At 32.5% G+C, this 13643-nt stretch overlaps 1 protein-coding gene across 1 annotated transcript in view; it reads left to right on the top strand.

The window, feature by feature from the left end:
• LOC109544996 (hemicentin-1) overlaps positions 1-13643 on the top strand; it is a 114143-nt gene that overhangs the window by 43023 nt on the left and 57477 nt on the right. Inside the window, exon 3 of the mRNA XM_019915459.2 lies at positions 12869-12982. Within this exon, the coding sequence (XP_019771018.2) occupies positions 12869-12982 (114 nt within the window). The remainder of the gene's footprint in view (positions 1-12868; positions 12983-13643) is intronic.

The raw sequence follows: 13643 nt of genomic DNA, 5'->3' as shown, positions 1-13643 counted from the left end.
TGACCACATTAGGCGATTTGTTACCGAATATAACCATTTAGAATGCTACAAAGGTCGATCTGTCGCTTTATTCCTGGTAACGTTCCAAGCTGATTACGGTACAGTATGGGAATTTTCGATGTAATTGTTTATTTCGAATGTTAGTGCGGTTTACGTGTTTCCACCATTTTAAGTGAAGTGCTGTTAATTAACGCTGCCATTCTATATTTGCACATTATCAGGCACACTTCGAGTTAAAACTGACAAAATTTCTCGTTACTAATCAGCGCGTTTAGGACTGAAGAAGTGCACTGCTTATCGATTTTGCTAAGTATTTACGCCCTGGATGTTCAAATCTCGTTAATCCTTTAACACTAATTCATTACATGTTCGAAGTTTGGTAACATTGTCAGAAACTATTCGAACCTTATGACACAAGCAGAGTTGAAGTTTTCTCATAGATAGAGAACCAATTTATCCAGCCAATTTTCTTAAAGGCGTGGCAGGATCCATAAAATGGTATTACTTACTAAACCAGTACACAGTCGCTAGTCTATTTGCCTTTCTAACCCGGTCACTTTAAACCGCTAAGTTTGCACACAAAATGGATCTTTGTTATATCGTTTGGATCCTTCACTCACAGAGTTCTTGTTTCTCTGTAAGCACTTTTGTTTGAGTCAATTAAAACCGAGTCCCTTCTGGCTTCAATTTTGTACAACGGATAGAGGCTCAATGACAATTTTTAAGTTAATCGAAAGAATAATGAGTAAGTTAACTAGGCCTTATGCAGGTTCCATGATCAGAACTTTTTTCAAAAGTTAATGGCAGCTATTTTTCAGGTACCAAATATTACGGAAACAGTATGCAATGTCTTCGAGATAATAATATTACGTGAGTGGCTGAAATCTTTTTATCATTTCATTATTTTTTAGAGTTGTGTTTCTGTGCCTCAAAGTGTGCCTCAATACTAACAATTTTAAAATTATATTTTTTGCTAGTAAATGCTTTTGCTACTTACATTTTTCTCATATCGGTCTAGATTCAAAAGCTATCCGTTGATTTAAATTGCTTCAATGAAGCAGGATTGGAAAATTATTATCATATCAAAACTTGTGCTTTAAATTTGATTTTAAACTTCTCACCCTACAATTTGACAATTGGAAAAGTATTCCAATGTTGTAAATTTTAATTTTGGGAAACAAGAGTAACATCTCTATTTTGCGCAAATATTACCCATAAGTAAACAAAACAGATTGGAATAGTTTTCGAAAATTATTCACTCTATCGGCAAGCTCCGTACAATCTTTTTTGTTTAATTCTGTTTAATTACCCAGACTCGAAGGCTGCTGATGTGGTGCATTTAGTGAAAAATTTACAGCAATTAATGACTACCTTTGACTTTTCTACAGCTATAAGTGCTCAATTTTATGCTGGTTGCTTTTTCATAAAACTCCCAATTATCTGTGATTTGATCGATAGTTTCCTCAGAATTATCTGATCGAAAATTCGATGTGAGCTTAAGTTGCAGTAAATAAGCGTCAGTAACAGTTCAAGCATCGCTAACGAAATCAGATAGCGCATAGGAAAAGGCACTTTCTCTGTTAAAGGATATGAAAGACGGTGTTTCCGCTATAAATTGAGCGATTTTAAACTATAGAGGGGTTTTCCTTGGATACAATAAAAATGAATCAATAGCTTGCAATATAATTGTACAGAACAGTACATTTACTAATATGCCTAGTGAAAAACTTAAACATGCGTCAAATGAAGAACTATGCACAATCCCATAACGCGAACTAAATCAAACACACATCTGAGAGAGATTAAACATGTTAAGTACCATTAACCAAGTTGTGTGTTTGATCCAATTAGCCTTTTCACCCCCGGTAAATTAAGCTGCCGAGTTAGAACAGAAAATAACTCTTTGTTTTATAATTAACATGCCCAGTTCTCATTGGGAGTTTTCGCTTGTTTCAAAATCCTTTGTCTAAATTAATATACGTTACCAGAAATATAAATTTTAGTTAGTTATGTTAAATTTCATGCAATGAATCTGTGAATGGAATAGGGAATATTTTTAAGTCGATAATTTGTCCATTATTGGCTTGATATTATCAGATGTAAATAGAGTATTTGTTCCATGAATATAAAAGACCAATGGAAATTATAAAGACATTACCACGAGCTATTTCGTGTATTAAATTAGACGTATTCTTGCAAGTTTTTCGAAATAATTTGAATGTGACTGAAATAAAATTGTTAAGATCTACATGTATTAAACCTAACAATAAAGAATCGGTGATTATTATACTATATGCCTAATTATAAACTGATATAAACTCATCCGATTACATTCAAGATGTTGCAGTTCTGTTTTGATTTGTCATTTAAAAAAAATTAAATATCTTACTCGTATTAACAAAATAAAAACCTTCTGCATTTAAAGATAATTGCAATAAATTCAGTACCTTTATTATTTTGGGAATTTTTAAATGCCTAGAAAATTCGTCTTTCAGAGTGGGAAGCTGAATTCGATACTTTTGAGAGCACAGAACCATTAGAAAATCTTTCAAAATCTTATTCAAGTTCATCTACCATTTCATGCAACTGTTTATTAACAATAGAAATTACCAATGACCGCTTGTTGCATATTAATTTAAATGCGTAAGTAAATTATAAAAAAGCAATTAACCCAAGTATAAATACACGAGTAGTTAGTAATTGAAAATTTCATATAATATATAAGCGGTTTGGAAATTAATGCCGTCGGAAAATTAGTTATAATCTAGATACAGTTGGAAAGTAAATTAGTATAATTAAATTAAATTTACAAAACACAAATCAAGCAGTGTTTCAGTATTAGAATTATTTTTGGAAATAGCGCATATGAGTAAAGATATTTGAGAATACGGAGCAAAGAAACTAAAAAATAATGCATAAATTATAAATCTACTGTGTGAAAATGAAATCTGAAAGTAGCACTTAAAACTGCAAGTTCTCATTCAGATCATTTATATAAACCTGAAAGTTTTGCCGATAATTAGCTAAACTGAAATTTCTTGCTTTCCACACAAAACCCGACTTCCTTTGGTAAGCTCCTCCCAGCAATACCGCAATTAAAACTAAATTAATATTTAACCGCTAGTATCTTGCTTAGTATTTTGATGGAGAACCGGATACTTGAATGCCCTCCTCAAGGCAAATGCCAACTGCAGATATAATAATTACCGAGAGGTCAGGCCAAGAAACCGGAATTGATTTATTTTCTGGATAGAGCCGGCAGGGCTGAAACCCCACCGCAGGCAAAACCGCAACGTAAGTTTCAGGCCACCATTTCGGAGTTAGCAGCTCGAAGGTTTTTCTGGTTTTGCTTTTCGGCTTCTTGATGTTCGGTTCCAGATAATCCAGTGTAACAAGTTGAACCGAAAATAATCTTCAGTGAAAAGTGAAACGACCAAATGATTTATTAATAGACTACATCGTCAAGCTCTAACTACGAAATGTTTAACAGGAAGCAATACTGTGGAAACCATTCAATGATTTAGTAGACATTAAAAAAATTAGACTAGACTTTTTGGATAATTTTATATTTGACGCGGCTTTGTTTCGTTCTTCTCAAAACATATCAAATACATTAAGTTAGATTCATCTCTATGGTAAGACATCATCACTTTGTCACTCTGGTTAGTTTGGGTTATTTTCCTTCAAACCTCCTATGAATAGGGCCAATAAACTCACTAGACTCATATGTTAAGGGTAAATTAGAAAATGTATTAAAAATTTACACACACTTATACAACATCAAGCTAATGGTGACCTACTTAGCCGACATCAACTAAAATAAATAGGAAAGTTTAAATAAAAATCTTGAAATCGGTAGCAAATAGCCAGTAAAGTTAGCTATAAATTCCTCACATCAAGCCATAGATTTCCAATAAACTAAAATGGCTTCCGCTTTTACATTTTGTTACGTCGCATTTATTTAGGGATTTTTGACCATTCCAGGATTTATAACGGACCTCCCTAGATGCTACGGAAACTGTGAGATTTATAGAGTGGTCAATTTTTAAATAAATAACGTCGACGCTAAAAGGGAGAGGACGCAAACGCTACAAATAATTGGGTTTTTACCGTAAAAAACAGCTGAGCATTTAATCGGGTAATGATGTTTTATTGGAGTAATTCACCACTGCATGACGGCAAAGTAAATGCAATCAATCTGAATCAAAGTTAATAGATAGACTAAGTCTAGCAGCGATTTGCAACACCCATTTAATCCATGCATCTCGTCGAATTTACCCATTAATTATTATTGGATTTTTCAAAACAATTTAAACAGAATATTACAGAAAACACTGATTGATTAATTCCTTTCCAGATTTTACAAATGTCATTTATTAATCAGCGACTCAGTATATTTTTTAAACGATTCTACTGACTTTCATGCATATTTTGTCAAATATAGGCATACATTTGAATATCGAAGAAATCTGAGTGGTTAAATTTCTACATTTTATGTGCGGGTTTAAAGTCAATTAATTAAATAATCACCCCGGCAAATTGCTTATTTCCCTGTTGAAAAACAAGCTGAAATTAATTCATTTATTCTCAATTAATTACTCCATGGCACCGACAAAAGAACAAACATTTCTCCAGAGAAAGAAACTAATTAAAGGAAACCCAGGTTGCACAGCACAATACAATGCGGCAATTTTCTTCGTTCCGTAGACAATATCACCCCGTTATTTTATACCTGATTTAAATTGAATGCTTTGCGGTGTTTCTGCAAATGTGCTTTTTGTGAATTGACTGTTCTAAAAACAGGAATTAAAAACTTAAAAGAAAACTACAAATTTTATTAATTAGTCTGATAAAGTTTTTATTTTAGTTGACATGGCTTAACCAGAGTTTAGATTAGTATAAGTTCGGTGACGTTCTAAGTATTTTTAAGCACTTGTATGCAAAAAGTATAGTTGTTCGCAACTTTTGCCGCTTAGTCACTGACCCAATCACCATTCATCACAATTATGGTCTTAAGTATGTTGTTGTCATGTCTTTGTACGTAATGTTTTATTCGCCCTCATGTTTTTTACTAATCTTTATTTAATAACAGAAGAAAAGTCTGTTACTGCTTTCTCGGCTCGGATTTGTCCGAATATAAATTGCAAAAGTTTCGTCCACCTACTCTTGATTTGTCTTAAAGGAAGCCGGTAGTATTTAGTCGATTTAACAGGTTTTCAACTGATGTGGTTTGCTTTGAATGATCAAAATAAGACGGAATTTTCCTACATATTATAGGAGCAAATGAGGCATTCCAGTAAACCTTGAAAGGACTTGTTTATACTACATCTGGCACAATGATTCATATTATTTTTTAAAGTACATTTTGAGTGTTTACGTTTGAATAGAACAATCCCCTGGACAGTATGATAAATAATTTGCATAAAAACACTTAAAATCAACATAAAACGTTATTCAGCGTATTTTAAAACTTTAACCAACAAGCCACGAAGTTATAAGAAATCGGAACTACGAAGTTATAAGAAACAGTGCAAGGTGCAAACCCCAATAATTCAAGGTAATTAAGTGATTAATTTGTTGTCAACCACCTATCTTTGATAAACCGGTTGGTTTAAGGTAAAAAGGTGAGAGAAGTGTACATAACTTCGAGACCGTCAGGATAATGAGTTAAAATGTTTGAGGCATGATTTCAGTATATTCGCTCGATTAGGAACAATTGCTCATAAGCAGCTTGCACGGTCTTACAATAAAAAATATGTTTAAAATTCTCAACAATATGCTCAAAACTTAGTATCCACCAGATGTTTTTCCATCTTTGAATTAATCAGGCAATAAATGGCATTTAATTTAGAAACAAGTAAAAAATGTCTAGAATATCGAAAATATGTGAACGGTACGTGAATGGTTTCAGCTATTGTGATTGCTCCTAATTATTATTTCACTTCCGGCCTCTATCATTAATTCAAACCTGTAGTTTGGCCACTATTAAAAAACGGAGCAGTTTATATAATAAGTTAAACTTGTTAAGTTGCAGGTCCTCTTGACGCTGTTTATTAAATTGATGAGTCTTTGAAGTGAACGTAAAATCCGCGTTCAACAAAGCTATTTTGATTACAAAAGAAACACATGAAACAATAATTAAAAGTTCAGGTGATCCGATCGATTAGTAAATCAGAAAATTGTGTAAAATCTTCAACATCAACATGAAATCCCTATTATAAACACAATTTTAGAATCACTTATAATTTAGCTAATAAAATCAATCAGTAGCTTAGAAAATTATATAAACCTTCCAACATCAACATAAAATCCATTTGCAACAAAGTTAATTAAAATAAAAAAAACATGAAACAATACTTTTCAGTTCAACTAATCCAATCAATCAGTATTTAGACAATTTCATAAAATAGTCAACCTCACGAAAAAATCCGTCTGAAACCAAAACTATTTTAGAGTGCCAAAAATACACAAAACAATTACTTAAAGTTCAAGTTAAACTACACTCTAGTATTATTTACAACGATAGTGGAATGCGCTCTTCGTAAAATTTCAGGAGGTAGATTAATCATGCCAGTAGAATAAATTACACCGCAATCTTTAGATTTATGTTACTCAAAATATACAGTGCAAAATTATCCGAGCAGCATTGATATAACACTACCAGAAACGTACAATTCTATATGAAATAAATACATAACTTGTTACTTTTAGTAAAAAAATTAAATATGATAAAATAAGAGATGACAGAAAATTCCGGAGAAAAACGATATTAGTATAGCTATTTTTTCATTGAATATTCTGATTTAAAAACGTTCACCTGTTTTCTGAATCATATAAATTCATCGCTAACGACTTGGAAAAACATTTTTCGGATGCGAAGGCAGTTTATTATGTTTTCTTTAAAATGCCGCCGAACGAGATGGTTCTTTTTCTTACTTTGGGCTGCAGATATACGGTAAAACCTAAATATGCAAGATGTATGGATGTAGCTGGGAATGATTTATGTTACCAGTGTGAATTGCGAGGTTTCGACAGCATTCTTTATACGCTCTGTATGAAGCAACGTTAAATGTTAGATCTAACTACACATTGCACCTGGCTGCTTTGAAATAGTAAGTGCAAAGTAGATTGATGTTTTTCATATACAATAGGTTCTTTAGTAAGCAATTTCACTAGAGCGTTACCACCAAATATTGTTTGTGGAATTTTTCACAAAACTGCATCGAACATGCGCCTGTTAACTTGTAATGCTCAGTTAACAAATTCGAGAATAACAAAAGTTAATAACGAGTGAAGAAAACGATGTCGGGTATTGCGTGTCTGGAGTGAATATATAATAATAAATATCAAGGAACGATAATAGCGAACGGCGTCGGGGTAAAACTACCTCAATTATAGCACGATCACGTCTAGATGCATATCGTATTAAATAATTTGACGTTTGTTAATTACACAAGGCCTAGTTTGGGTTCGTTTTTGCAGCGACGGACTTAACTCTCTTCTAATTGGCTGATTTCGCAAACTAGTTTAGCGGATTTTCCATTAAATCCGAGATGAAGACCGATTGCGCTGCCTAGCAATCTCATAAATCAGTTCAATGACTATAATCAAGAATACTCTTAAAAATATATGCAGAACTCGGCTCGGTTATCCCTAATAAATATTATCCACAGGTAAGTGTATGTAGTGGAGGTGTATAATTATTGACCATTGAGCCGATCAAACAATTAATTCAAAAAGCTTAAGTTTGCTGTAACTTGTATTAAATGAAAAAGCGTTAAATTTGAAAGTTTGAGGTATTATACTCCAAAAAAAAAATAGGAAAATGAAGACTACTCAGCTGAAAATTTTGAGATAAGAGAGCGTTTAATGTGTGAACTTGGAAAAACTTTGACACAATTAGTGAAGAACCACAACGAAAATAGCAGCAGCAAGATAGAAAATTGCAGCAGAAGATTAGAGAACTAAACACAATTTAAATACGTGAAACTCGATTCACCTTGTTGTATCAAAAATTTCAGATTTTTCCTATTTTACACGTACAGAGAGACACCGCATATTCCGAGAGAACTAACGCTTGAATTGAGTTCAAAACATTTAAGTAAAAACACCGTAAATGTTTTTAAGCTCGCTCAATTAGCGCCTCTAGCTTCTTCAATAAACAGTCTATACTGTTATATTTTAGTAATCATGAGTCTTCTGGTGCGAAAGTTATGTAATTCTATTGAACCATCAATTATGGTATTGCCATTTTGCTAAAGCGGAACCTCAAATTACCGTTAGCCAACATATCGACCACATGCAACAACTTCTCATTAGAAACATTCCCCTTCATTTATCGAATTTCCTTTGTCATACATTCATTGTGTGAATGTAACAATTGATAAGGCTCGAGGTAACAAACGGATTTAGCGAAAATTTGCAAAACACCCTCTAATTAGAACTCGATCTGCTTGGATGGTGCTCTTATATTTGTCGTAAACACGTTGAGGTAAGTTTGAGTGAGCGTGAACATGATAATTTTATTGATTTCATAGCTGCCTAATTATCAATACATAAAAAAATACATTGGGGAAGCCAACAATCAACCTTGAAACATTTTTATTATTTAATGCTGGTTTTTATAAAACTAAATTGTCTGACATTGAAACAAAAATTTGAATAAAAATTTCCGGTTAACACGGAAGCTTTTGCATGATAAACATTCTCCAAAATTTAGGATTCTGATCTGGATCTGGAAAATCGGGATTCAAATCAATAGTTCCAAGTCAGTTAAAAAGCGCAGTTAAATAATGTAACCTAATAACGCAAAACGTAACGTAGTTGAATAAAAATGTTAAATAACGTAGCCCTTTAAAACGACCGTTAAATGGTCGAGAAAAGAAAAAAAAGTCGAGATTATTTAGATCGGCAGATAGTGTTTCGGGATAGTAGGTGTCGAAGCTTCTGGGAAACGAAGCCCCTGAGAGATTTTTTAAAATTATAATTTGTTCCATCAAAGCTTCCGGCTCATCAAAAATAAGTAAACAGTTTTCAATAAATAACACCAGTTTCAAAGCAACACAATGCATTGATGTATTTGTACTGTCTGCCAACTATCTCAAATATATCAGTTTTATTTACTCGATTATTCTAAGTTGAAACTCGTGGAAATATTTACAAATGAAGGAGAGTTTTGCAATATATTATCCGAATCCCTATTCAATATCTATACAATTCAATGCATCACTTTTTAATAAAAAAACCAAAAAGGAAAATGTGCAACTTCAGAAGTTTATTGTCTGTTAACAAAGAAAAGCAATACATAAGCGTACACATAATGTTCGTTCGAAAGTTGCAACATTATTGTTTTCTCAGTTCCAGCAGAAACTTTCACAGAAAAGTTTTATCCGAAAATATGTTTGTGAGTCGAGCACTTATGTTTGTGTTTCCTATTCCTGGTAAAAGTATTTTATTGACCCCTTATATTCTGGTTTTACTAAAATTTCATCTCGGTAATGTTTGCGATTCTACCGTTATCACTGTGCAATACATTATACTAAAAATGATGGAATTTTTACGGATAAACTCTAGCACGATCTAAATGGAAGCGATAGATAATGCTTTCAAGATGCATGTCACTTAGGACACTTTCTCTAACATCGCCTGTTTAAGCCCAGCTGAAACGAAACTTTGAGCAGTTTTAGTTTAAAGTTTGCGCTGAAAGCGGCTCTTTTTGAACTTGGGCCAGTATTAATAAAGTTAAATGGCCTGTGAAAAATAAATTCGCCATTCTAATTGGCTGATCGTCTAAGCGATTTTAAAATAATTTCAGTAAAACGCCCAATTTAACAGCAAAGACGTTCATAAAATATTAATTGAACTCGATTCGTGAACGGTTTATATTCAACAATGCACGTTGCCGTTCGATACTAGATATTTCGTGATATGTGAAGTGAATTTTAAATAAATGTTTTAACTTATTGATTGTTTCTCTTTCAACTTCCTTGACATCATTGCATTTATCAAGTGACCCCGTTCACAAAAAAACATAATTGTTTTATGGTTGAAATGGAATCGTAAGTTTGAATTGCCATGAAAATTTACATAAAATGTGGCTGCTCAGGCTAATTAATTTCAAATAGCCATTTAAGAAAAACTGTAATTGGTAACACCCTCGTAAACTCTAACCATCTTCAGTCACATATTATTACGGTTTTATCAAACTTAATAGCTGAATAAGTTCAACTTAATAACTTGTGGTGAGATCAATGTGGAAGGAAAAGATGAAGTGCAATTTTACTGAACTATTTCTCAGCATTAAGCGGTATATTGATAAACAAAAAATGTCCGAATGAACAAGAAACATTTCCGCTTTTAAGTTTGAAATTTGGGACTTGAAACGGAAATCAAGTTAAAGTACATTTGCGAGGCAAAAAAATGTGTTGTGACTATATTTTGGTTATTACTGCAGGGCATCTCATATCAGTAACAATACATGCCTCATACGCAAAATTAAAAACCGCTTCTATACATAAAGCATTATCTTTTCATCTGTGTAAATACCCCGAAAACGCAACGTTTTACGCTATGAAAACAATGTTGTTGTACTCGAAAAAATATACCGTTTCTCTGTCCGCTTTCAAACACAGTTTTGTCTGCGAGGCTCTAAAGGGCTCTTTGAATACTAAATTATGAAAACCGGTTTGTTAACAGCATAAATGCTGCCATCCAGGTGTGCTGACGAATGTACGTTCAGAAGATCAGACTTTTATTGGGTATATAGAATTTTTTAAGCAATGCGACAATTTTATATGCTCCTTCCTATTATCTGAAATTATTTTTCAGTGTTACTTTGACTTGGAAAGCTCTGTGGCACCGAAAATCATTTAACTGATAAATGCATGAATACGAAAATAGTTTAACAGTATATTTGAGTAAAATAATATAATTCTAGAGCTAATTCAATTTAAAAAGTAATTGGGACCTTCCTGAAAAGGTTTTTTTAAAACTGGTCAAAAATAGAACCATTTCTAATATTTGAAGAGTTCCAGAATTTGCCACTTTTGTGAAATTATAATTTATTCATTGCAATAATTTTTTTTCATTAGTTAGATATGTAGAATGTAATGTAAACGTAAGTAAGTAAGTAAGTTAGTAGTAACTCTCAATTTTCAGCCGGAGTCATCGTTAACCACGAAAACGTCCATGCTGTTAAATTTCACAACGTACCATTAGGACAATATTTAGAAAAAATATTACGACCAAATCTTACTTCAAATTTGGACAGTTTTCAGTGCCTATTTACTGATACTCATTCTGCTACAACGGGTGTGGGTAAAGGAAAAAAATCAGTTTGGAATATTTTCATAAAATACTATGTTAATTACTTTATTAACCATCCTACAAAATATAAAATGTCGGCAGCTAACGAATGTTATTGCTAAAAATTCAAAATAATTCAATTACTATTTTTACAAAACTTTAATAATTAATAATGCTTATGAAATGAAAAATTACAACAATAGTCATCATTAAACTGAGCCAAAACAAATTAATACGATTAAATTTTATTTATTTCAATTAATGCACCAAAAACCAATATTTCATGAATATTATACTGATTTTGATTTACAACCGGTGTCGAAGGTATATTGATTGTAGGCCAATTTAAAAGTAATTTTTTCAACATTTTTTCCTAAAAATTTTATAATTAGCCATAATATGCACATTGAAAGCTCATTACAAATGGTTATTTAAATACCTACATTATAGAAAAAGAATTATTAAAGTTGATGCTAAAATTAAGATTTTTCAAGGTGGCAAATTTTGCAGACGTTCATTAACGATTTAGATTTCTTAGGTGGTCTAGTAAGGCGCACAGCGGCACGACTACAGACGTTTCCCGAATATTAATTTAAAAAAGCATAGTTCAATTTTTGTTCCAACCCCTTAAAGAAACTCTCAATTCTTCGTTTATTTGTGCAATTGGTCAAGTTTGCTATTTGGAAATTTGTCTTACATTTTATTTAGTGTGAGTGGTTTAGCTCAGTGATTTCGCTAAACACAACAGATTGCATATTTTCCTGCAGACACTTTTGAAGATTTATTTGTGTATGAAAATGGTAGACAATGTCAATGCTTAATGGTTGATTGGGATTACGTTCCGTTTCTTCCTTCATTGCTTTACAAAGCAATTTTTATCACAAACTTTCTTTCGGTAGTAAGCAAATAAGAACTGACGTAGCTAAGAGACAAACTTTCCGATATTTTGGTACGTTTGCACCCTATCTGTGTTAATTTTTAATGATTTTGGTAAACAGGAAGCCAGCAAATTCTAGAAATGATTTCCTGTCATATGATCCAAATCGCCTTATCGGAAACTCCATTTTAAGAGAGTCTTATCGGAAACTGCTCTTTCGCGTTGGCTTTCAATATATTACCAATTCGAAGATAAATCAAATGGAAAGAAAAATATCATTTGACACCCCAAATATTTCAAATTAATAGACCCTTTTTAAATCAAAGTGCAGTTGACATAAAAGTTAAAAAGAAACCTGAGTTAACAAAAAACCATTTTTGGATAAGACAAATGCAGTCAAATAGATATCAAATCCCGTCTGGAATTTGTTGTCTTCATTTGTCGAGCTTGTTTCTAAACACCCTGTATAAAAAGAAATTCAAAACTGACCCTCAATGGTAATTGTGAAGAAGTAATTTATTTTGGTTCTCAAAAGAATATTACTTTATTTTTCTATTTTATCACAGTGAAACAAAGCATGCTGTAAGAACCGGTAATCATTCTTCATCAACTTTGCGAGCCGGATGTTGTCACCAGATGAATCTGTCACCTGTCATTATCAAGACTAACTGTTTGTTTCTCTTACAGTGCCACCTACGAAAGTTGTAATTTCCAATGAAGAAACTGAAACGCTGTTATCGTCTGTAGTCGGCCCTTTTCCAGAAGGGGCGTCGTTTACACTAAGATGCGACGTATACGGAGGTAAGATTGAAAAAATAGATTAATTATCTGTTAACAGAATTGGGGAATTTATATCCAAAGAGCGAATTAACATTATTTGAAGTTGGCGAAAGGTATTTGATTAATTGCTACAGTTTCATGTATTTGTCTTCCTTGCTCTTAAGCTCTGCATTCGGGTACGCCTCAAAGAAACCGCCAGAGGAAAAATGAGATGAAAAGTGTAACCGAAAGGTGGTAACGTTTTTAGAAATAGGTACCAATAATACACTTTGAAATTTTCGAACTTAGCGTTGCTTTACGTTTGTACATTATTTTAATTACCTGATTTTTATGTCTCGCATTCCCAAATATGGTCAGATTTTTCATAAACATCACGCAATCCTCAAATATTCCAGCGCTCATCATTTAAATTTTGGCAAGTACTTTTTTTTAACTGAAGAACAAAATGCTATCAACAGTCAAAAACTCTCAAAAATGTTTTTATTAACTCAAGTTAGCTGATATTTTTTCCATTATTTTAGCTACTGGGTACTTTTAATTACAGAGTTAAATTTTCGGAAAATCTCTACTTATCTGGTGGATACACAATTATTTCGAAGTATTAGCTTAATGACCCGCTTGGAACCGTATAATATATGTAGAGGGATATAAAATACACTTTCATGCGCCTTTAATGTAATTA

The sequence above is a fragment of the Dendroctonus ponderosae genome, unplaced genomic scaffold, assembly GCF_020466585.1.
Source record: "Dendroctonus ponderosae isolate FM_Combo_2020 unplaced genomic scaffold, Dpon_F_20191213v2 Dpon_F_20191213_6, whole genome shotgun sequence".
In the NCBI taxonomy this organism is placed as follows: Eukaryota; Metazoa; Arthropoda; class Insecta; order Coleoptera; family Curculionidae; genus Dendroctonus; species Dendroctonus ponderosae.
This window is presented reverse-complemented; position numbering and strand designations above follow the sequence as displayed.